Source organism: Pantherophis guttatus, chromosome 8, assembly GCF_059756535.1.
Source record: "Pantherophis guttatus breed Tessera chromosome 8, ASM5975653v1, whole genome shotgun sequence".
Lineage (NCBI taxonomy): Eukaryota > Metazoa > Chordata > Lepidosauria > Squamata > Colubridae > Pantherophis > Pantherophis guttatus.
This window is the reverse complement of record NC_142070.1, coordinates 25,569,249-25,592,124: the sequence shown is the minus strand read 5'-3', so window position 1 is coordinate 25,592,124 and position 22,876 is coordinate 25,569,249. Positions and strand designations below refer to the sequence as shown.

Sequence of the window (22,876 nt, the reverse complement as noted above, 5' to 3'; positions counted from 1 at the left end):
TTCGTGCTTCTAGGAGCAATGTGTGATTGCAGCTGTTTCTTCCTTTTAACTGCCAGTGGATGTGTGATCTGATTGGTTGGGGGTTTGGCTATGCTCTGATTGGATGGGGGTGTATTCTGTTTAGGTGGGGGCTTGGTTGTGCTCGGGTTAGTCTGAGTTGCAGGGGATTTGAGCTGGTGAGCTGCATTGCTGTTGTTTGGCTTCGCGTTCGTGGTTGTGCCACATCTTCATAGTGGGTGTCAGTTTGCTTCATGTATGGATTGGAGGGGTTTAAAGTGGCTAATGATGCAGCTGTGGTCTGGCTTCTGGTTCGTGGTCATGCCTCATCGGTGTGGGTTTGCTTTTTGCATGGTTGTATGGTGGTGACATCCTGTGTGGTTTTCGTGAGTGTGGGTCTGGTGTCATTCTTTGTGTTAGGGACTCGTTTGTCAATGAGGGTGTGTTTCCAAATGGCTGGGGTGTGTCTTTTTTAAGAGACTCTTAAAAAAGAGTCTTTTTCATATGTATGTGTATGTGTATGTGTATGTGTATGTGTATGTGTATGTGTATGTGTATGTGTATGTGTATATATGAAAAAGACTCTTTTTCTGTGCTATCTCAAAGCATTTGGTTACTCAAAGAGGAAAAATGCTAGAAGTTGATCCTTTGTGAAGGAGAACTGAATTGTTAGTTGAATCATATTTCAGTGCTGGTAATAAACTAGAATCAATCACTTTTGAAGTTCGGGACAGGTGGTATAATCTACATAGCTCCATCCATAAGAAAATATTAACCTTACTGTGGCCCTTTATTTACTACCTGAGAAAATTATAAATATAACTTATGTATATAAGGAGCAGCTTTTCCTTTTGCTAGTCATAGTCCATGTAGCATCATAGACATTTTGGTACTTCAAAATATAATAATACGAAAATATCAATGCTAATATTATGGCAGTTTATTAAATGCAATTACATGCAAGACAACAATTTGCTATTGTTGTCTTGCCATTTTTTACATATCAAACAGCCTTCATATTAGATACTTAATGGTATAGATTGCATAACAGATTTAATGTACAGATTAGAGGAATTATGAAGTGCATATTGTCTGGGATTCATTTCTACAAGCCAACAAAGTATTATTTATTGTTCTGCGACTATTGCCAGTTGGCTGGTGATGTCACATTTGGCCTTTTTCATTAATTTTTCTGTCACCCTGATTTCAACCAAGAGAAACTTGACACTGCAGCAAAAGCAGGAAGATGTCAAAAAGTATGTGCTTTGATTAATCACACCCCAAACATTCAGAGCACATAGACACTATGTAATGCCTGATAGAGTGCTTTGCATAAGCATATCAGCAGCCTGTGCTCCCTTTCTCAGTAGTGGTAGATAAACAGGAGAGTTCATGTATTCCGGTGTCTAAGTCAGAAGACCTGTCAGCAACTCCATGATAATCATCTGGGGGAAACAAACTCTTGGCCCAAAGCAAGATGATGTAACACACAAGGAGCTTTTGCAAGGACATGGTGGATTAGTCTAAAAACCTATCATATTTGTTAGCTAACTACATATGACAGCATTTGAGAGCACAATAAAATGCTTTCATTGATGCTTACTAAATCCCCTGAGTTCACCACACTTGCGTCTATGTTGATCTCATCTACCAAGCTGGAACACAGCATAGGAAAAAACAGTCATTTTTATTGGAGGAATCTCTGTCCGTCTGTCCATCTGTCCGTCTTGTCTGTCTGTCTGTCTATGTTGCTGGGACTGTGGTCCTGAATGTGTGAAGGACCTTATTTTCTGTTATGCTAACTTCTAGAGAATGCAGTATTTCTTGGTTGCTATATGTATTTAATTTTTTTTGTATTGTATTTTAATTGGTTTTCATTGATCCTATGATTGTTCATCCCAAGGGACACTTGTTTAAGATGAGCAGCCATACAAATTTAAATGAATGAATGAATGAATGAATAAATGAATGATTGAATGAATGAATGAATGAATGAATGAATGAATGAATGAAGTATACTTATCTACACTATGCTTTTCCTTTTGCATCCTTCCCTGCTTTTGACATGGAAATATCAACATTTAGAAAGGTCATGTTTTTTAAATCAATGCTGATCTTTCAAGGGGATCAGCATACCCAAATTTGTTCAGGATCGTATCTCTTGAAATTAAAATAAAACTAAAAACATTTTTCCCCTAGGAAGCTTTAAAATTTATAATAAAACAATGATTTCATAATAGTTTGTAGTATGTTTTTATCCTCTGTGTGGCGTGTCCTTGGTGTTCTCTGGGATTGGTTTTTTTTCTTTCAGACACTTCATTATTAAACTTGCTAACATCTTCAATGATAGAGTCCTTTCAGAGGAGACACCACAATTCAACCCTGAGCTATAAATATTCTCTTCTCACACTATTATTTGCACTGTGTTTAGTTTATAGGCTCGTGATAACTTTATTTGCAATTACTTCTACATGCTAAAAACAAAAGCCTACAAAATATCTGGCTGATGGGTCCATGGCCTATAAATCGCAATAAATAAATAAATGGCCATGGGAAGGTCATTGCACTAATGGAAATATTTCTTTATCTACCTGCAAGTCTGGTCCACTGTTTGCCTTAATCTCCAACAGCTCACTGACATCTCCACTTCTGGATATAATTGCATCCCTATTGCATAGGAAGGGCTAAAGAGGTTGTATGAGAAAGGTACGTTGATAATGCTTCAGCCATAGCCTCCATTCCCAGTAATCTGCTAGCTAGGTTTTTTTTTAATGGTCAATGTGCTTGTGAGCACATCTCAAGTGACAGACATGCTTGTCTGAGATAGTAATATTAATCTCCTTTAGGTGGCTCAGTGGCTAAGACGCTGAGCTTGTCGATCAAAAGGTCGGCAGTTCAACAGTTCAAATTCCTAGTGCCGCGTAATGGGGTAAGCTCCCATTACTTGTCCCAGCTTCTGCCAACCTAGCAGTTCGAAAACACGTAAAAAAGGCAAGTAGAAAAATAGGGACCACCTTTGGTGGGAAGGTACAGTGTTCCATGTGCCTTTGGCGTTTAATCATGCCAGCCACATGATCATGGAGACATTTTCGGACAGCGCTGGCTCTTCGGTTTTGAAAAGGAGATGAGCACCGTTCCCAGAGTTGGGAACGAGTAGCACATATATGCAAGGGGAACCTTTACCTTTAAGAACTGTCACCCATGGTTCTCTCCCCCCCTCTCTGTCTGTCTCTCTCTCCCCGTCTCCGTCTCTGTCTCTGTCTCTGTCTCCCTCTCCCTCTCTCTCTCTTAAAATTTGATGGAATTTGTAATCTAATACATCTTGTGGAACATCAGGTTGAGGAAGGCTGTATTAAATATTACCAGAACAGAACTATAATTTTTTTAAAAAATCAAAAACAGCAACATCTCTTTTAATACATTGAAAAGCAAGTTTGTTTTTGTTTTTTACCACCTGCATGTAAGCCAACACTGATGTAGGCTGATGTACTTCCCCAAGTCAGAAGTTCTAAAGAAAAGATGCTCTAACTGGAAAAAAAAAAATCTTTTTTTTTTTTTGATCCAACAGCTGGTCATTGAGGATTGCTACATTCAAAGGAAGATCACACACCAGAGTCTTGACTGTACTTCGGATAACAGAATTTCATCAATGCTAAACAGGACACTAAAAGAGAATCAGATTTAGTTACATTTTCATCATTGGAAAGCTGAACTCTAAACCACATTCTGAAAAGTTAATTAGAGGCCTTATTTGTTCCACATGGTTGTTAGGTTGTTATTGAAACAGATTTTCTTTTATTTGAACATTTGGTAAATATAATTGACTTTAAAAGCAGTCCTGCTGAGCTGCATTTGCATAGTCTAATTAGTTTAACATGTTTGGTTTTAGCTAATACATATTTCAAATATATCCTGGGGAGGGGGGAAACTAAGAAAATTTTAACGTTTGTCTCTTTATAGTCACCCAAAAAATGTGGAGAGACAAAAACCAATTTTAGAATATTAAAATGAAATATGTAGTGGATTTTTCTTGCAGAAGAAAGAGGTTCGATCAATGCAGAAGAATTAGGCATCATTAAAAGAGGGCTATAAACATCTATAACCTGAATATGAGTAGTACACTGATATACAGTCCTCTGTGATGGGTGGTTCTTAAATATGATAAATAATAAATAAACAAATAAACAAAACCTAGCATAATTGGATTAATTACTTCAAGTACTTTGGGTAATTAAGAAGAAAAAGCACATGTGACTAGATTATATAGACCACAAATTCAGAGACAACTTTTGAAAGGGAAGTACCTTTCCTCATATTAGATCAACATCACAGCATATCGCTTACGTATTGCCCATGTAGTTCTGTACATTTCATCCACCTCGTAAAAAAAAAAAACCACACACAAATATTCTGACTCAGACTCAAATTATTACTCTATCAGAATGCATTATGCAATTTTTGAAAAGCTTTCCTCTTCTTCAAAATGAGAATTTGTTTTTCTATATCACTTTTGGGACACTTTGGAACTTTATTTGGCATTGGCTTTGATTATAAAGCAAAAGATTATACTTTTATAATCTTTTACTTTTATAAAGTAAAAGATTATTGGCATCTTTGATTATAAAGATGAAAAATAGCAAAAGCTGGCAGTTTTGTTTTTTTCCCTTTACATATTTCTCTACCACTCTGCAACTTTCACAACCAGAGAAAAGTCACCATAGCAGGAGTTCCCTGCAGATATCTCCCTTTGGGATTTAACTGAAGTGGTGGAAGACAGGGATGCCAAAGATTACTCTGGATATGAATGGGTATACAGTGAAGGACTGTGCAGCACTTTGGATTCGAAGTTCAACAGCTGCTCTGGAGCACACAGGGCCATGGACAAAGCACCTGTCTGCAAGACCTTCAAACAGCTGCACCACAGGCAGAACATGATGGACAGGTGCTACATTTGTCCCCTGTGTATTTCAAGGACTTTTTTTCTGCCTTCCAATCTGAAGTGTTGCATAGTCCAAGCACAGCAAAATATGTACAAGCCTTGCACCAGTTCATCACTAAGTTAAGGGGAAGAATGTTATTTCAGTCATATGAATTTTGCTGCAATATTTTCCCTGGGAGAAAAAAGAGCAGTTTCCCATCCATCCATCCATCCATCCATCCATCCATCCATCCATCCATCCATCTACTGTATTTATCTATTTATCTATCTATCTATCTATCTATCTATCTATCTATCTATCTATCTATCTATCTCTTACTCATCTAGCTATTCATCACATTCTCTCTCTTTCTCACTCAATATAATATTATTCTAAATACTGATCAAGTAACATAAAAATAATAATATATTATTTATAATTAATAAAATCATATATTTATTAATATATGCTACATTATTTGACTAAGATAGAATACATGCAGTGGTATACATATATGAATGTATTGATTTAAAAAATAGTGCTTTCTCTAATCTGAACAATATTTCTTATAATTTACTAGAAATTAATTCTGTATTTAAACTTTTTGAGTAAAAACAGTATAAACACAATTTTATAAGAAATATTGTGCCACAACTAAACTCTAAGTAGGGCAGTGGGTTTGACATTTCTGTAGAAAAGAAATTGGCTGGTTGGATTATCCAGAAATAAGCACCAATAAAAACCCTTAATGTGGAGAATTCACTATAGGCCTATAAATAATCACACAAAGGTATGTGCAGTCTACCTAAGGCCTTCTGTTATTTACTTAGGGTGTCATCAAGTTAAAAAAAGGAAAGGGCCTTTGCTAAAAGATAAACAAGCAGACAAACAAATAGACTCACCAATTCATGGGTCTCTCTGATATAAAATGAAAAAAAATGTGAAAGTGCAGAACTTCCTGAGTATTAAACTATGATGATTGTGTACAAAATAATTTTGGTCTCACTAGAAATGTTGATGTTTGTGTCAAAGTTTTTAGCATGCATGAATGTGAAGAATATACTAAAGAAATGGAAAGAATATACTAAATGCTGAAAGTCAGACACAGGTTGTGGTATTATTTCAGTGTTGAAGTGATTTACTGTGTCACCTTCTGAAGCCCTATGTAATGGAGTTAATTGGAAATAACTATATAAGTATATATAAGAAACTAATAATTTGTCATTATTAATAACCCTAGGACCTGTTTTCCAATAGAATAGTATTTGATAAAATTTGCACTTACTGATCTAAGCTTTGAAAAATTGCAAAACATTTAAAAGTTCACCACACTTCATAGCATCATTCTCAGTAAAGACTGAGAATTTCTTTCTTGGTATTTTCTGCAATAACCATATAGTGGCTTATTTTCATGCTGAATTTTGGAGTAATGCATCACACATAAAATTTCAAGCTTCCTACATTACAGGAGCATTATAGCAACTTTGAAGTAATTTCCAGTGGCGTAGCTTGTTTTTAAATTTAAAATTTCAGTTCTAGGCTGCATTAACAGAGAGAATCAAGATCACGTGGAGTGTTAATACCACTTTATAATGCCTTGGTAAGGCCACACTTGGAATACTGCATCCAGATGTTGAGACTCTAGAAAGAGTACAGAGAAGAGCAACAAAGATGATTAGGAGACTGGAGGCTAAAACCTATAAAGAACAGTTACTGGAATTGGGTATGTCTAGTTTAATGGAAAGAAGCACTAGGGGTAAAATGATAGCAGTGTTCCAATATCTCAGAGGCTGCCACCAAGAAGAGGGAGTCAAGCTATTTGCCAAAGCACCTGAAGGGAGTACAAGAACCAGTGGATTGAAACTAATCAAGGAGAGAAGCAACCTAGAACTAAGGAAAAATTTTCCTGACAGTTAGAACAATTAACCAGTGGAACAACTTGCCTCCAGAAGTTGTGAATTCTCCCACTGGAAGTATTTAAAAAGAGTTTGGACAACCATTGAAATGTTATAGGGTTTCCTGCCTGAACAGGGGGTTGGATTAGAAGACCCCCAAGGCCCTTCCAACTCTGTTATTATGTTCTATTTTAAATACCCATCCCCTATTAACAGAGTTGCAAATCCCTCTATAGAACTGCTGTTTATTTCTGGTTAATTAATTTGCTTGGTTATTTATCACAATTTTGAAACAACACTGCTTCCCAAAAATGTCTCATATAAGTAGTTCCCCTTACTTAGCAGGGTGAGGGGAGAGAAAGCAAGGCTCACTGACTCAAATGAAGATATATCTACTATACACCAACTCATATGACAATATACAAAGAAAAGTGAGACAAAGGAAGGCAGCTCTTTTGGGTCAGAAACAAATGGAACTGTTTGCCTTTCCTCACAATTTTGCTTGATTGGCAATTTACTGTTCTTACAGTATTGAGAAAATAGATAGGGTCAGGCTTGCCAAGGGACATAAGTATAATTTGCTGTCCTTGATCTTTTTTTTTTTTTACCCCAAGACAATAGGAGCTGGTGTTTAAGCCAGCAAAGGAACGAAAAGAAAAGTAAGCTTCCTGTAACTTCTGAATGATGTAAGAAGCAAGGTGTATTACCTTTTGCCATTCCTCTTAAAAATCCAGTGATACAACTTTCTAGAGTCATTAAATTCCATTGCGTTAATGGAAGCCATAGTGTGTTGCCTTTCAGATCTGGAAACCTAAGGGAAAAACAAGCAAACAAAACAAGAAAAAAAATGATTCAAGGTAGAGCTTGTTTCTAAAACTTTGCAGTACTGTGACTTCCAACAGAGGTGGGTTTCAGCAGGTTCTGACCAGTTCTGGAGAACCGGTAGCGGAAATTTTGAGTAGTTTAGAGAACCGGTAGTAAAAATTCTGACTGGCCCTGCCTCCATCTATTCTCTGCCTCCCAAGTCCCAGCTGATCGGAAGGAAATGGGGATTTTGCAATAACCTTCTCCTGGAGTGGGGAGGGAATGGAGATTTTACAGTATCCTTCCCCTGCCATGCCACCAAGCCACACCCACCAAGCCACACCCACAGAACCGGTAGTAAAAAATTTACTACCCACCAGTGCTTCCAAATGATCTGTGGTACCAAAATCTGTGGCAAGCCTGCCTATCTATGGAAAAGTCTATTTATTAGGTATAAGATTGAGGAACAAATAAAGATGCCTATTTTTCTGTATCTTCTCTCTGAATAAGATTAAACAATGATCAACCTCGTGATTTCATAAAGTAATATATTTTCCATGGAAATGATAAAATAATTAAATTGACATAGTTTCTGAAAGCTGGGTTTTATTTTTGAGATAGCCATTCCCTTCTCAGCTTATATTTATTTTTGGATTGACATTTACTATATATAGGCATAGCTGTAGAAAAGTTTTATTTTATCTGCAGCTTCTGTGTAAACCTGATAGTGTGTACTTGTAAAGCAAGATTGTTGTCATAACTTCTACCCACTCTATTGTCTGAGACCCAGAGCAAGTTCATCCAGGGACCAACAGCATCTGATTAGAAGAAAATCTGAACTTGCAGTTAGATGAAAGAGAAACTGAGAGGGAAAAGGTCAGGGCAAACAAAAAGAGAAATTGGGATCTTTTCCAATACCACATTGGCTATTGTTTATAAAGTACATTGAGAAGATATTTTTCTTGCTCCAACCGTTTCTCTTCATTATGCCTTTGCTGCATATTCAGTTGTAGCCTCACTGGGGCAACAAGTGAGATTGAAACTTGTAATGGAAGACACTATCCATTAATCAGTGAGCTAGGTTAATAGCAGATTTGGCAAGTAGAGTGAGATAGTTAGTAGAATGAGATGGTTATTTCCCAAGGTAGGGTGCCTTTTTCCCTTCTACACACATACTCTTCCCAGGCTGTCTTGATGCACAAAACTGTCTTGATGCACTGAACTCAGGGCTATCCACCCTGAGAATTGTTCTACCATCCATTCAACCTATAACAAGTCCTCACACTGGGCCCTTCTTTTACTGGATGGTGCCATGGATTAAATGAAGAAGAAAAAGTCCAAGCAATAGTTGCATAAATCACTTCATCCTCTTGATGCACATCACTATCTCGACATAGCTATACCAGAGCCTCTGCTCAACCTTTATACCAAGGTCATCCCAACCATCTCTCTAGAAGGTGAGCAAAGATGTGGAGATGCCTACTAGAACTAACCATTCCTTCAAGTCACCTGCCAAATGACTTCAGAGCCATATAGTATCCTAATAATCCCATCAAACCTGGGCTCTTGTTTTTCATTGCCCTTCAATTGCAATTGCACTCAAATTAACATACAGCCTAACAATGTGTTTTTAAAGTAAAAAAATATACTGCAATATGCATGGGCAACTGCTTACCTTAGGATATATACATATACACATAGGTGTATGTGTATATATGTATGTGTGTGTGTGTTATATTTCGCTGATAAAGAAATAAAGGGAGACTAGTATAGATCTATTTCAAGCTATTTAGCTCTCATCAGCTAGCCATACTCTTACTTGGAGTCAAACTTGGGCTGCCTGCATGTTAGTCAGTTGTATTAACCTCTGAGCCACAAGTTCTCCTCCCTTCATCAGCTTGAGCCAGGGGAGAGATAGAGTTTTCCTGGATTGGAGCTGAAAGGTGAAAGGGATGCAGTTTGTTCCCTCCCACATGTTGGGGTAGACCAGGTGCCTCGATAGATACACACACACACACACACACACACACACACACACACACGGAGGAAGAAGCAGCTTTAAGCATATTTGATTTAAACTTTTAAAAATCTGCTTTATTAAAACCACAGGAACTGGTGGAATTAGATTCGGAAGTTTAATTGCCACAATTTTGAAAAATAAATCTCATTCCAGCTGGTTCTTACATTGGAAAGAAATCTGCAATTGGCAGGACTGAAATTTCCCAAACCTGCTCACAATAGTTCAGATACTATAGTTTTACCCTGGGGGGAGTGGGGAGTGTATTCTAATCATCATGTGAAACATTCAAAACATCTCACAAAGCATCCTAAATGAAACTTTTAACTAACATTTCTAATCAAAACAAGCCTTGCTCAAATTCTGATTATATCATCTAACTGGCTTGTAGCTACAAATATTTTAGGAGATTCTTGTTGATTGCTTACATTAGGATTGACAACATGGGATTTTCTTGATTTTCTTAGGAAGTTGGACAACATCCTAAATATAACCATACACAGTAACAAGTACAGACACAGACTAAGTTATATATTGTTTGACTATAAAATTTAGAAAACAATATTTTGATTTAATGGAATGAATTATTTTTCACTTATTATGTGTATCAGTTATGTGTTTGTTTGTTTTACTTAATCACAGAGATACATTTATATTAATTTTTGAACTTTATTTTCCTAGTTCTATTATCTCACCATAACAAAATATTCCAAAACAAGTGCTTTGTTTCTGGAATAGATGTAAAGGGAACATTTCATATCAGAGTCAGAAGATTTATTTTGGTTAATGACTAGTCCAGGAACACCTTAAATAATCACTGTCATTTCCAAATGGTAAAAATCCAGATGAATTAATTAGTTCCATCTCCAAAGTCAAACAAGAATTTTCCCACTTAATTATTCAATAACCAGCCTTACACCTGTGAATAAAAACAGGACTTAAAATTCATGTAGCCAATAATAATTAGCTAGTCAAACTAATTGCATTCTTGATTCAAAAATAAATCTATCAACCCAAAACATCATATTAAAAAGTAAAAAGCTAAATCATCTTTGAAGGACAAAAACAACAAAAGAATGCTAATAGTAACTAGTATAATGTATTAGTATCTGAAATGGGCAAAAATCACTCAATCTGTCTCTAGCACAAACTTACAGGCACATCCTCACACAGATAAAGTTATAGCTACTATTTCTCTAAACCAGGGCTGTCAAACTCCTGGTCCATGGGCTGGATGCGTCATGTACTGATCACGCCCATGTCCGCTTTAGCGAAGGCGAAAAAGTCCTGATACAACATGTGACACTACCGTGATGACATGAGTTTGACACTCCTAAAACTTGCAGTGATATGGAAGAACCAGCTCCTTTCCAACCTGCTGGGGTGTGAATTCTTCCTAAGTTTAAAATTTATAAATATAGAAAAACTATATTTAGAAGCTGTTGCCCACACCCTTCCTTCTTTGTGGGATGGCAAAGCTTTTTGCATATTCCACTGATAACTAAAATTCCTCTTCTGAGCATCAGATTAGATTATCTACTGTAGTTTTTCTCAACCACAGCTATTTGAAGATGGGTGGACTTCAACTTCCAGAATTCTCCGGTCAGACTTGCTGGCATGGGAATTTTGGGACTTGAAGTCCACCCGTCTTCAAATAGCCAAGGTTGAGAAACACCGATCTACTGTATTGAATTTTGTTAACATTGAGTGAATGTTACCCTCTGAAGTGCAAGAGTGGTTCAGCAACCATACTATGTACTGTTTGTGGTTTAGATCTGGTAATTAAGATCAAACAGACAACCTGTACCCTTTGCCAGCAGTGTATATAATTCTAAGCTAGATAGAAACATGAGTTATTAGTCTCATTAAAATACATTACTCTTTCAGCCACCTACCTCTATCAAATATCCTTACTTATGGGATTATCTATATACAGTCATATTAATGGATAAATAATAACTTTGGAAATATAGTCTCCACTACTTTCTTTAGATAGACTCCTTACACCAGGAATGAACTAGCAAGTAAGATAGCACTGATATGCACTGCCTGGTTATCCTGTTCCCAGAATGGACAGACAAGTATTTTTAAATGGCAGAAATGGGTGATATTACCCTCCATTAATCCCACATTTACCTTCAAAGTGCTGCAGCTCATGTTTCTCTACTATGCTTACTTTTCTCTGTAATGTTGCCTCAAATGCTCCTGTTGGCTTGGACTAGAGCCTGTGAGTTGACTTCAGAGTAGTCCCAACAATCCATTGCTTCTTGCAGAATAAGGACTGAGCCGTTAGTTGAATCAGTGCTTATCAGCACTTCTAAGATGTTCCATACCTTCTTTTATCAACCATGCTAAAACAGCAGAATGGTTAAGACCTTCACTCAACATACAGAAAGTTGCTGGCTTGTGATCTGGCAAAAATGTTTATTTTTTGTTATTAATTATAAATTCTTTTTTTTGGGGGGGGGGGCGGATTAGTTGGTCCAAAGTTCACATTTTATTGTATTCCCAATTACCAGAAATAGTTTTATCTCCAGATTCCAGATAGCCTATAAAAATATTTCAGTTAAATCTGTTTAAAACTCATACGATGCATGCACATACATACAAACACTCAAGGCTGCTAGGTAAACATTAATAATTATTTCAAAGGAGGTCCTCATGTGGCATTTTTTCCTTTTGATTTTAAATTTGAAAGTTCATTCCAGAATATTAAGACATTACTGATCACAATTAAGATAGGGACAATGTTAAGCCAACTTGTAGACATAAAAATAAAATCCTATGCTATGGAATTAACATTCTGTCTACAAGAAGTAAATATCACGGAACTATAGAAACTACAGTCTCCACAAGCTAAACAAATAATCAGCAAGATTAGATCCAAAACAAAAATGTGGAGAAAGATTGAGTCATATTCCTGTGGACGAGGAAGTTATAAAAGCTACCTTATATTCAATGCTTGTAAGATACAATCTTGAATATTGTGCCCAGTTTGTGGCACCAGAACTAAGACTTTCAGGAAGTAAATTATGGAAGAGGCTTCTCTTGTCAGAATTCTCTTGACTGTTTCCAGAACTGGAAGTCATACAAGAAGTGATTCAAGAACACGCTTCTCTGATCAGTTTGTTGCAAGAAATAAGAATGACATTAAGAAAGAATTCCAGTAATTGCCTATTGTTGTTGCTGTTGGACCTCTTTTTCTTACCTGTATAGTACAATAAGCTTGATGCCACACATCCATTTAGGGTGTGCATGGGAATTACATGTATAAACTATACATGTATGTACTATATGTTACCTACAGTTCTTATGTTGTGTATTGTTACAGAAGTGCTAAATTGTGCTCTTTGTTCAGTAACTTCATGACATGTTCATCATTTTGACATTGTGGCTTATCATGAAATGGTCTAACTTGAGGCCTCTCACTCTAAAATAAATGAAAGGATCCCCACCTACCTTTTGTTAATTGTAATAGACTAGACTTATTTAAGAATGTCTGCATCTGACCTTGAGAAACAGATTTTACTTTAAAGAAGAAGGAATATGCCAGGATTCTCCAGAAATATGTAGGAATATCCAGAAGAAGAGTTTTGTGCAAGACAAATAAGGACCATAGTCTAGTTATATGTTAGCAAAAAAATTGTGAACAGGAAGGGCAATTTGGAGAAGGAACCAATTATATGAAAGAAGGGGTCTTCTCGTTAATTCGTTTAAGCTGCACATTCATGTATTGAGAAGTTTTTAATTTAGTTTTCTGCATTGGATCAAAGTCCTAAATCACACATCCCTTTTTTTAGCATAATGTATAAATCCAGCCTGCACAGCATGTTTTAAATTGATAATTTTTATTTTATTTTTTTTACTTATGCTATTAATAAATTTTAAGAAAGTTATACCAGAACAAAGACATAAAAAACACAGTAAAGTAAAAATACCTATTAAGAAAGCATGAGTAAAATATTATGGAAAAACTTTAGTGATCTATTCTTTCCTGCCCTTCCGTTTTTTCCTCAACTACTTACCACAATCTAAATATTCATATTGTACATCAAATGTTGAACATTGAAGTTTATTGCTAGTGTCTGTTGAAGTCATTTCATCTATTATTTTTGATTGACCTCATAACTTTTTTTTCCTAAAAACCATCTTCCAAATGTCTAATTTGCCTTGCTGTATGATGTATAGTATATAAAGAGCCAATCCTGTTTAAATTTGGTTAGACTTATGTTGTGGATATACTGTATAATATCAGTTTTGCCATTGCTTCATACCCTCCAGTTTTGATCTCCCAATCTTGTATTATCAGCAAAATTTCATTTTTCCTATGTTATGCCAAATTCGTTCTTACAGCTGTCAGCAGGTATCTTAGCAAATTGCAACATTTTTCATTTGTCTATTTTGGAATTATAGCTAAGAGAAATATTTGTGGTTTTACTTCAAATTTTAGTTTAAAAATGTTATCAATATTTTTTTTTATTGAAAAGTTTTACAAATTTTTTCCCCCAGTATTCCCCCCACCCTTTTTCCCTCCCCCCCACCACCTCCCCACCCCTTCCCCCCATCCCACCCTCCCCCCAGACTTCCCAGAGCAAAATACAGGGTATTTCAATTAACAATCATAAGCTAAATGAACCTAACTAAAATGTTATCAATATTTTGATGTATTTCTTTTTACTATTTTTGAGAGTTTTTTTCAAACATGATTACCACATATGATAAAATGTCCCTCTTTGGTTGTAGCATTTCCAACATGTATTTTATATGATTTGTTTAACATGGAAATTATTGAAGGAGTTACATACCATCTGCAAAGCATTTTCTACCAATTTTCCTTTAAATTATAGCTTGAAGTAACAATTGTAATAAATTATGGAAAGATATAAAGCAAGATCTTGAAAGATGGAAAAACTAAAACTTTCTTGGCTAGACTGTATCACAACACTAAAACTGCATATACTACCAAAGATGAACTTTCTATTCCAAACGATATCAATTCGAGTTTCACAAATCACCTTGTAGGATTAGCAAAGAATAATCCATACAGGTAGTCCTTGACTTATGACCATAATTGAACCCAAAATTTCTGATCCTAAGTGAGACATTTATAAAGTGAATTTTGCCTCATTTTATGACCTTTCTTGCCACAGTTGTTAAGTGAATCACTGCAATTGCTTAATTAGTAACACAGTTGTTAAGTAAATCTGGATTCTCCATTGACTTTTGCTTGTTGGAAGGTCTCAAAAGGGGATCACATGACCCAAGGCCAAGCAACTATTTGGCAATATGATGTCCAAATGTCCAAAACAGTGGTGGCATTCAGCCGGTTCTATCCAGTTTGGGTGTAGTGGCGGCTAAGGGAGGCTTCACCCACCCGCCCAGACGTCATCACGTGCTGTTTTTGACATGCTGCGCATGCGCGGAAGGCCCTCCAGATGTGCAGAGGTGGAGCATGCGTTCACATATGCAAACCGGTAGCGAAGGTAAGTGAATACCACCTCCGGTCAGAATATTAATCACATGAACATGGGGAGCTGCAATAGTCATAAATGTGAAAACGGTCATAAGTCACTTGCTGTTGTAACTTCTAACAGTCACTAAATTAACTGTTGTAAGTCATGAACTAGCTGTATATTTATATGGAGTGGGAAAAAGTAACAACATTTTGATTCAAAAGAAAAGAGTAGACTTGTCTCCTAACCCTAAATTGTATTATCACATAACCTGTTACCTGGATAACAAAATGGATAAAAACATCAAAAAGAAAAGCATCAATATTTTTGGTACATAATTTTTTTAGGTTTCAAAACCTAAAATAAAATCTCATACAATCTCTGCCATTGTATTACATATTGCTTTCTTCTTTAATTAGTACAAAACTTTGCCTTTTCTAAAAACAAAGCAGTCACACATTTGCAAAAAGCAATTCTTTAACATGTGGAATCTTATCACTTTTCCTATTTCTCAATATAATACATTTATATGCGTCGTACAGTCATAATTCCTTGAACAGCTTACTGTACATGCTGCTGTGATATTTCTACACCATGAAACAATAATATCTGCCTTCCCAGATGACTCCTTTGGAAAGACTCAATAGGTAGATAAAAATGCCAAATGTTATCTACTGGGAAACCATATTTAATTTGAATTTAGTAATAGTAATTAATATAATTGATATAAAGTCATGATTCCAACTTCCACCCAAACATTGCAATAGTATGTTTTACCACCTATTTGCTAAGTGGAATTTTTCAGCATTAGTGTCATTGTCAAATATATTTTATTCCAAAACAGATAACAAGAGTAAAAAAAAGATTTGATAATATATCCCAATATGGCAAATCTAGACTCAAAAAGTTGCTTTAAAAGTTGCTTTCAGCAATAACTTGAATAGATCCCCAAAGACATATCTTACACATCATGTGAATTTCTGGTTTATAATTCAGATGAATGAAAATAAATTAGAACTTTATTCTTGCATTAAAGCTGTTAATTTATTTGTGACTTAACCCTTTCTGAAATCAGCCCCCATGAAATTACAATCTCCCTATTCACTTGTGCAAAGCATTTGTCTCTCTATTATTCATAATTATTCCAGAGTATCCCTCTCATGCCCTTTATTTCCACTAAGTCAGCTATAATTACTAAGCAGGACATGTGTTAGACATTGCCATAGCACTAAAAGCAATAGATGATCACCAGGCTGTGTCGTTAATCTTATCCATAATGACAGAATTTATAATATTCCAACATCAAATCTATTTTACAGCTCGTTTTACCGCTCCGGGGTTAGTTGTAACATTGATAGCTCCTTTGAGATGAGATTAATATATCTTTAACAAAAAATGTAACACTTGCTCCACTATTTTTTTACAAGTAATTTTAATATTGGATTAAAGTTCAGGTACTGATTTGCCTATACAGAGGTTTATGACATCAATTAAAAATATAATTTCATTTACACTATTTTATGGAGAGATAGATAGATGATAGATAGATAATACAGAAGAAGAAAAATATTGACTGCTGGGAGTCTTAAAAAGTCATTATGCCAGTTTAAGTTTTAATTCTTCCTAAATCTGATCTATTGAAGGCAAAACCCTTACTGATTTCCCATTTTTAGTTCTATTGAAAATGATTTTTTTATTAGCTAACCAGAAATAGCAACAAATTTCAATTCTATTTTCACATTCATGTTTAATAACCTTTGATTTCATTCTGTAGTTCCTTTGGCTCTCTATCAGTAAAATGCAAGACTTCAAAATGATGCTGTCATTTTCCTTATATGTTTAACTAGAATGGTTGGTTTTCCTCTACTTTGACAGGATTTGGAAATTGAATAATTATGTTACTTCTTGATTACCCAATCATGGAACGGGGTGTCAAATGCTTTCTTGTGATCAATCCAAGTTACAATCAAGTTAGTCTTTCTTTTTTTGCACTTTTCCAAAACCATCTTCTGAATGAGATGATCTTTTGTTCCTCTGCTGTCTAAACAGTTTCCTTTAGGTTCAGATCAGGGGTGAAATGCTCCCGGTTCGGACCTAATCGCCCGATTCGGTAGCGATGGAGGCGGGTGGTTCGGAGAACCGGTAGCAAAAATCCCCGCCCCCCCCCATGCCCAGCTGAGCCACATAATCATCAAAGGCTTTTTTTTTTTACTTTTAAAAGCATTTTTTTCCTACAATTTCGGCCGAAAGGATGCTTTTAAAAGTAAAAAAAAAAAAGCCTCTGATGATCGCGCGGCTCGTCAAAAGCATTTAAAAGAAAAAACCTCTTGTTTTCTTTTAAATGCTCTAACAATCCAAGCTGAGTTCCCTGATCAGCTTGGATCGTCAGAGCATTTAAAAGAAAACAAGTTTTTTTTCCTTTTAAATGCTATGACGATCCCAGCTGAGTTCCCTGATCGGCAGGGGCTTTTTAAAAAAACGATCAGCTGGGATCGTCAGAGCCTTTTGAAAACATTTTTTACAACCTCTTAGCCGAAGAGGTTGTAGAAAAAATGGTTTTAAAAGTAAAAAAAAAAAAAAATGGCCACGCCCATCCAGTCACATTACCCCACCACCACCATCAAGCCACGCCCACAGAACCGGTAGTAACAAATTTTAGATTTCACCCCTGGTTCAGATGGAAAGAACCTGTTTTCCACTGAATGCTGTTGGACTGTATCAGCTACCACACCTGTGAGCAATTTGAAGGTTGTTGTTAAGCAGGTAATTGCCCTGTAGTTGCCTGGTGCTTCCCCTTTTCTTGGATCTTTCATTATCAGATATTAACCAATCTTCAATTCTACCTCCTTAAATATATTGTTAAACTGGTTTGCAATGAGTGGGTATAGCCCAGGCAGATGTTTCAACCAAAGACCATGCAGTTCATTCATCTTCACCTGGTACTGACTAATTCTTGATCTTGCACTTTTCTCTACCAGTTCTTTCATTTCAGCTTCTGTTTTATTCTTATCCACCTTCTTTAACCAAGATGCATTTTTGTTTTATTTCTTTTGATTGTTCCATAGCTATGCCCAGAATTGCACTGTTTTTCTTTGTAATGTTCACTATTGTCTTTTTATAGAACCTCTTCTTCCTATAATGTGCAATGTGTGCTTCATATCTGCTGATTTTCTTGTCTATGGCTGTTATTTGCTACTTTATTTAAATTCTAGTACTTCCTTGTTTCCTTGTCTCTAAATGATGTTTCTTGATAATATATTATTTTTATCTTCTTAATCTTTGGGGTTTTTTTCCTTTCATTTGGTCTAATGTCCTTGCATCTGATCTAAGTTTACTGAACCTATTTTACACCAAAATCTTCCATTTTGGGGATGAACTTAGCTTTTTTTTGTTTGTTGATTTTGCATCCAAAATCTTCAGTTACAGTTGCAGCTGTGTTGTACATTAATTGGTTTGTTTCTTGCAGTCACTGATGCTTATATTTGATATTACAGTATTGATATCTTTTAATATTTTCTTTGGAACAAACTTCAGTGCTGTCAATTGTATTCAACTGTTTTCTGCTGGTCTAGTTGCTCAATTATTCTTTTTTTAATTTTTCTGTTTTAGTTAGAGAGCTTTGTTCTGAGGAGAAAGCAGAGGAGGAAGTGCATTATTTGTGATTATTTGTAGTACTATTAAAGTAATATTTATTAAATTATTTTATATAATAAATGCTTGGCAGTTGGTGAACAATCTGAAATTTTATGAATGGGTTGACGAGCTAGAGAGTTTGGGATTCCTGTTTAGTTAAAGACTCTTTCTCAGTTTCATATCACTAATTCTCAGATTATTAACAAATGAAATTAGCAGTTTCAAATTATTTGATGGCTTCTGAATTTTAAAACTATTTAACTAACTTGATATTTAAATCATTGCATAGTGATGAGACATTGAGATATACAGAATTATCTGAATTTTTACCTCAGAATTCAAAAGGTTGATTTGGAATTTGCATGAGAATCCCATATAAGCACATTGAAATAAAATTTAATTTTGTAACATATTTTTCACATGTAGAAGTTCAATAACATTTTGTGACATACTGCATTATTTAATCATGCAAAATTTAATATAGATGTAAATGTATTAAAGTCATTAAAATTTTTATACAACCAAATTATAATATTCCTTTCAAAGCACTGCTAACAAGCAAATTAGCTACAGAATTGAATGACAGCAAATCAATACTGACAGAAAAACTACAGAGTTCTTGCTGATTGCATATTGTCTGTAAATGCAAACTGTAAAAGAGGCCCCTATAGATTTTGGAACAATAACCCTGAAGAAGAATGAGACACAAAGGTTTTTGAGTTTAAAGATGCTTCTATTTCCCCAGACACTTAGCTCTTGTCACATCAAACTACCTATTAGTCACAAACTCATACAACTAAGAATGTCCTGGTCTCTTGAGGATTCCTGTCATCTTGAAAGATGCAATACCAATGAAAGGAACTGCCCACTCTTGTAACATGTTCAGTTTATTGTTTTTCAATGGCTTGAGCAATTTATGATGTTGTATCAAATTCGCCATGACAGATAAATAAGTTTGGATGGCCTTTGGCCATGAATGAATTATACATCGGTGGCTATGTTTTGGAATGTTAATAGTTAATGTAACACTAGAGAAATAAGGATAACTGCTAAGAGATAATAACATAGATGTTTTCCAACATACATTGATGATGCCAGTATAGAATGCCCCATTTCTTAATTAGAGAGTTTTAAATTTTGACAAATTTTAAGTATTGGTAGCAGGATATAAATACATGAAATATTTCTGATTCTCTGGGAAACTCTATAAAGGATCTGTATAAGATCAACATGGTTACAAACGAGTGAGGATCAACTATCAACCACTGGTTTTGATACATATTTCAAATTCTTTTAGTTCAACACAATGTTTTGAAAATAGCTATCATTAAAAAGGTAAAGGTTCCCCTCACACATATGTTCTAGTCATTCCCAACTCTAGGAGGTAGTGCTCATCTCCGTTTCAAAGCTGAAGAGCCAGTGTTGTCCGAAGACATCTCCGTGGTCATGTGGCCAGCATGATTAAATGCCAAAGGTGCACAGAACGCTGTTACCTTCCCAGCAAAGGTGGTCCCTATTTTTCTACTTGCATTTTTTACGTGCTTTCGAACTACTAGGTTGGCAGAAACTGGGACAAGTAATGGGAGCTCACCCCATTATGCGGCACTAGGGATTCGAACTGCCGACCTTTCGATTGACAAGCTCAGCGTCTTAGCCATGAGTCACCACATTAAGAGAGTACAAAATAAAAAAAACACACACTAATAACATCCATAATTCCTGACTACCGTTAAACTATGATTCTACAAAATGTACCCCAATATATATATATATATATATATATATATATTCTGGATTAGACCATTTATATATATATATATATATATATATATATATATATATATATATATATATGTCTTTGGTTATTCGGGTCTTCTCCCACGTAAAATTGGAAGTGTCTTGGCGACGTTTCGACGAAGTCTCATTCGTCATCTTCAGGTTGGTGTTCTCGGCTTCGTGCTTCCAGGAGCAAGAGAACACCAGCCTGAAGATGACGAATGAGACTTCGTCGAAATGTCGCCAAGACACTTCCAATTTTACGTGGGGGAAGACCCGAATAACCAAAGACCTACATACAAACACCCGCGAAAACCTGAGAAAACAAATATATATATATATTCCTTTACGAATTTCATGTATGTCTTCTGCTCTCTTTTGTGTTGGGGAGAAATAATTTGCATATATGACCACATAAAAAGTGGTGACAGAATACTTATCTTAATCCTTTTACTATGGATAGTTTGTCCTGCTTTTGTTCTACAATAATTTATTCCTGAAAGTTTATAAATTTATATAAAAGAACAGCAATTAAAAACCTGAAACTGATAAGAGCTGCCATTGTTCACACATATTTTTAATGTTGAACAATGGCACAACCACCTCTTAATTAATAACCATCTGGGTGACATTATTCAGTCTCAATCCTCCTACACAACCAAAAGAATAAGATAATTTGTTTGTCTCAATCAAAATTTGAGTAACAAATTCAACTTAAACTCTTGCCTTGGCCTTTTTTCTTTTCTTTGATTATGCAAAGTCAAAGAAACTTTTCATGATTCATGGGCCAATACTAGCAGTAACATACTACAGATGATGCTACACATCAAAGAAAAGGGGGGGGGGGAGAAAGATTCTTCCTGGAACATTTATTCAACATTTCTGATTCCAGAGATTATTTAGCAATGCAGATATTGGAGTTCTCTTTTTAGACGAAAAGGTCATTTTCCCCTTATCTATAGTTTATGAATTATTAGTACAGTATTGAGTTAAGTTATCCTTGCTATGTAATCAGCCAGCAATATGGTGCATGGTGCTGCAATAGAATTTCATTATAGCTTAATGCAGAGTGATGTTGATCTATTCCAGACCCTAGAAACTGAGGACTATATGGTGGAAGCCCTTCCTATTCTTCCATTTAATATTCAACTCTGCAGTAAGAGGTGATGCAAGCTTTGGCAATTCTCTTTAAGATGATAAGGTCACTTTTTTCCTTATCTACAGTATATAAGTTATTAGTACAGTATTGAATTAAGTTATCCTTGCTATGTAATCAACCAACCATGAAGTTTCTGAATTACCCCCCATTCCTATTGTTTGGCACTAAGCTGGCTACTGCTTCTCTGAGACAAAAGGGATCATTCTGATTTTCAACAGGCAAGAGTCACCTATTAATGTAGATCCTTGTATAATTCAAGAATCGTTGAGAATATGGATAAAGGGAAAATGCTGTTTTAATGTGTAGAATGGGATCTAAAAGTTAATTTAACAGACTTAGAACTGATACTTTAGTCACCATATTGTAACTTGTTCTTACATACATTTCCAAAAAGGTAACCAGATAATTACTATTGTGGGAAGACGGTGCTGACTTTTAAGAGATGGTGCCGGAAAGCTAATGAATTCAGTCCACTTTTTAAAAAAATAATAATAATTACACAGCTTTTCCACTGGATGTTCATCTATTTACTGAAGATAGAAAGCAAAGCTACACAATGAAATGTAAATTTATGCCACACAAAGGGATTTTATAAATTAAATGAAAGATTTGTGATAGAGCTGGCGCTTGCCCAACTTTCACCCAATGCTTCAGTCGTGTTTCCTAAACAATACAGTACATTTGCACACAGTTTATTTCTTCATGAGCAAATGTATGACTTAGAAGAAATATTTTTTTCTTTTTTCTATTTCTCCACACACATACACCCTCCCATGATTGATCAGATCATTACAGGCAGTCCTTGACTTACGACCACAATTGAACCCAAAATTTCTGTTGCTAAGTGAGACAGTTATTAAATGAGTTTTGCCCAGTGGTGAAATCCAATTTTTTTTACTACCAGTTCTGTGAGCTTGGCTTGGTGGGCGTGGTGTGGCTTGGTGGGCATGGCAGGGGAAGGATACTGTAAAATCTCCATTCCCACCCCACTCCAGGAGAAGGATACTGCAAAATCCCCATTCCCTCCCCACTCCTGGGGGAAGGATATTGCAAAATCTCCATTCCCACCCCACACTGGGGCCAGCCAAAGGTGGTATTCTGAACTACTCAAAATTTCTGCTACTGGTTCTCTGAATTACTCAAAATTTCTGCTACCGGTTCTCCAGAACATGTCAGAACCAGCTGGATTTCACCCCTGGTTTTGCCCCATTTTATGATCCTTT

General features: G+C 35.7%; 1 protein-coding gene across 1 annotated transcript in view; it reads right to left on the bottom strand.

Moving 5' to 3' along the window:
* The window catches only part of LOC117679973 (uncharacterized), a 294,700-nt gene that overhangs the window by 62,828 nt on the left and 208,996 nt on the right, over nt 1-22,876 (bottom strand). The window contains exon 4 of the mRNA XM_087874976.1: nt 7,519-7,622. Coding sequence (XP_087731102.1) covers nt 7,519-7,622 — 104 coding nt within the window. The remainder of the gene's footprint in view (nt 1-7,518; nt 7,623-22,876) is intronic.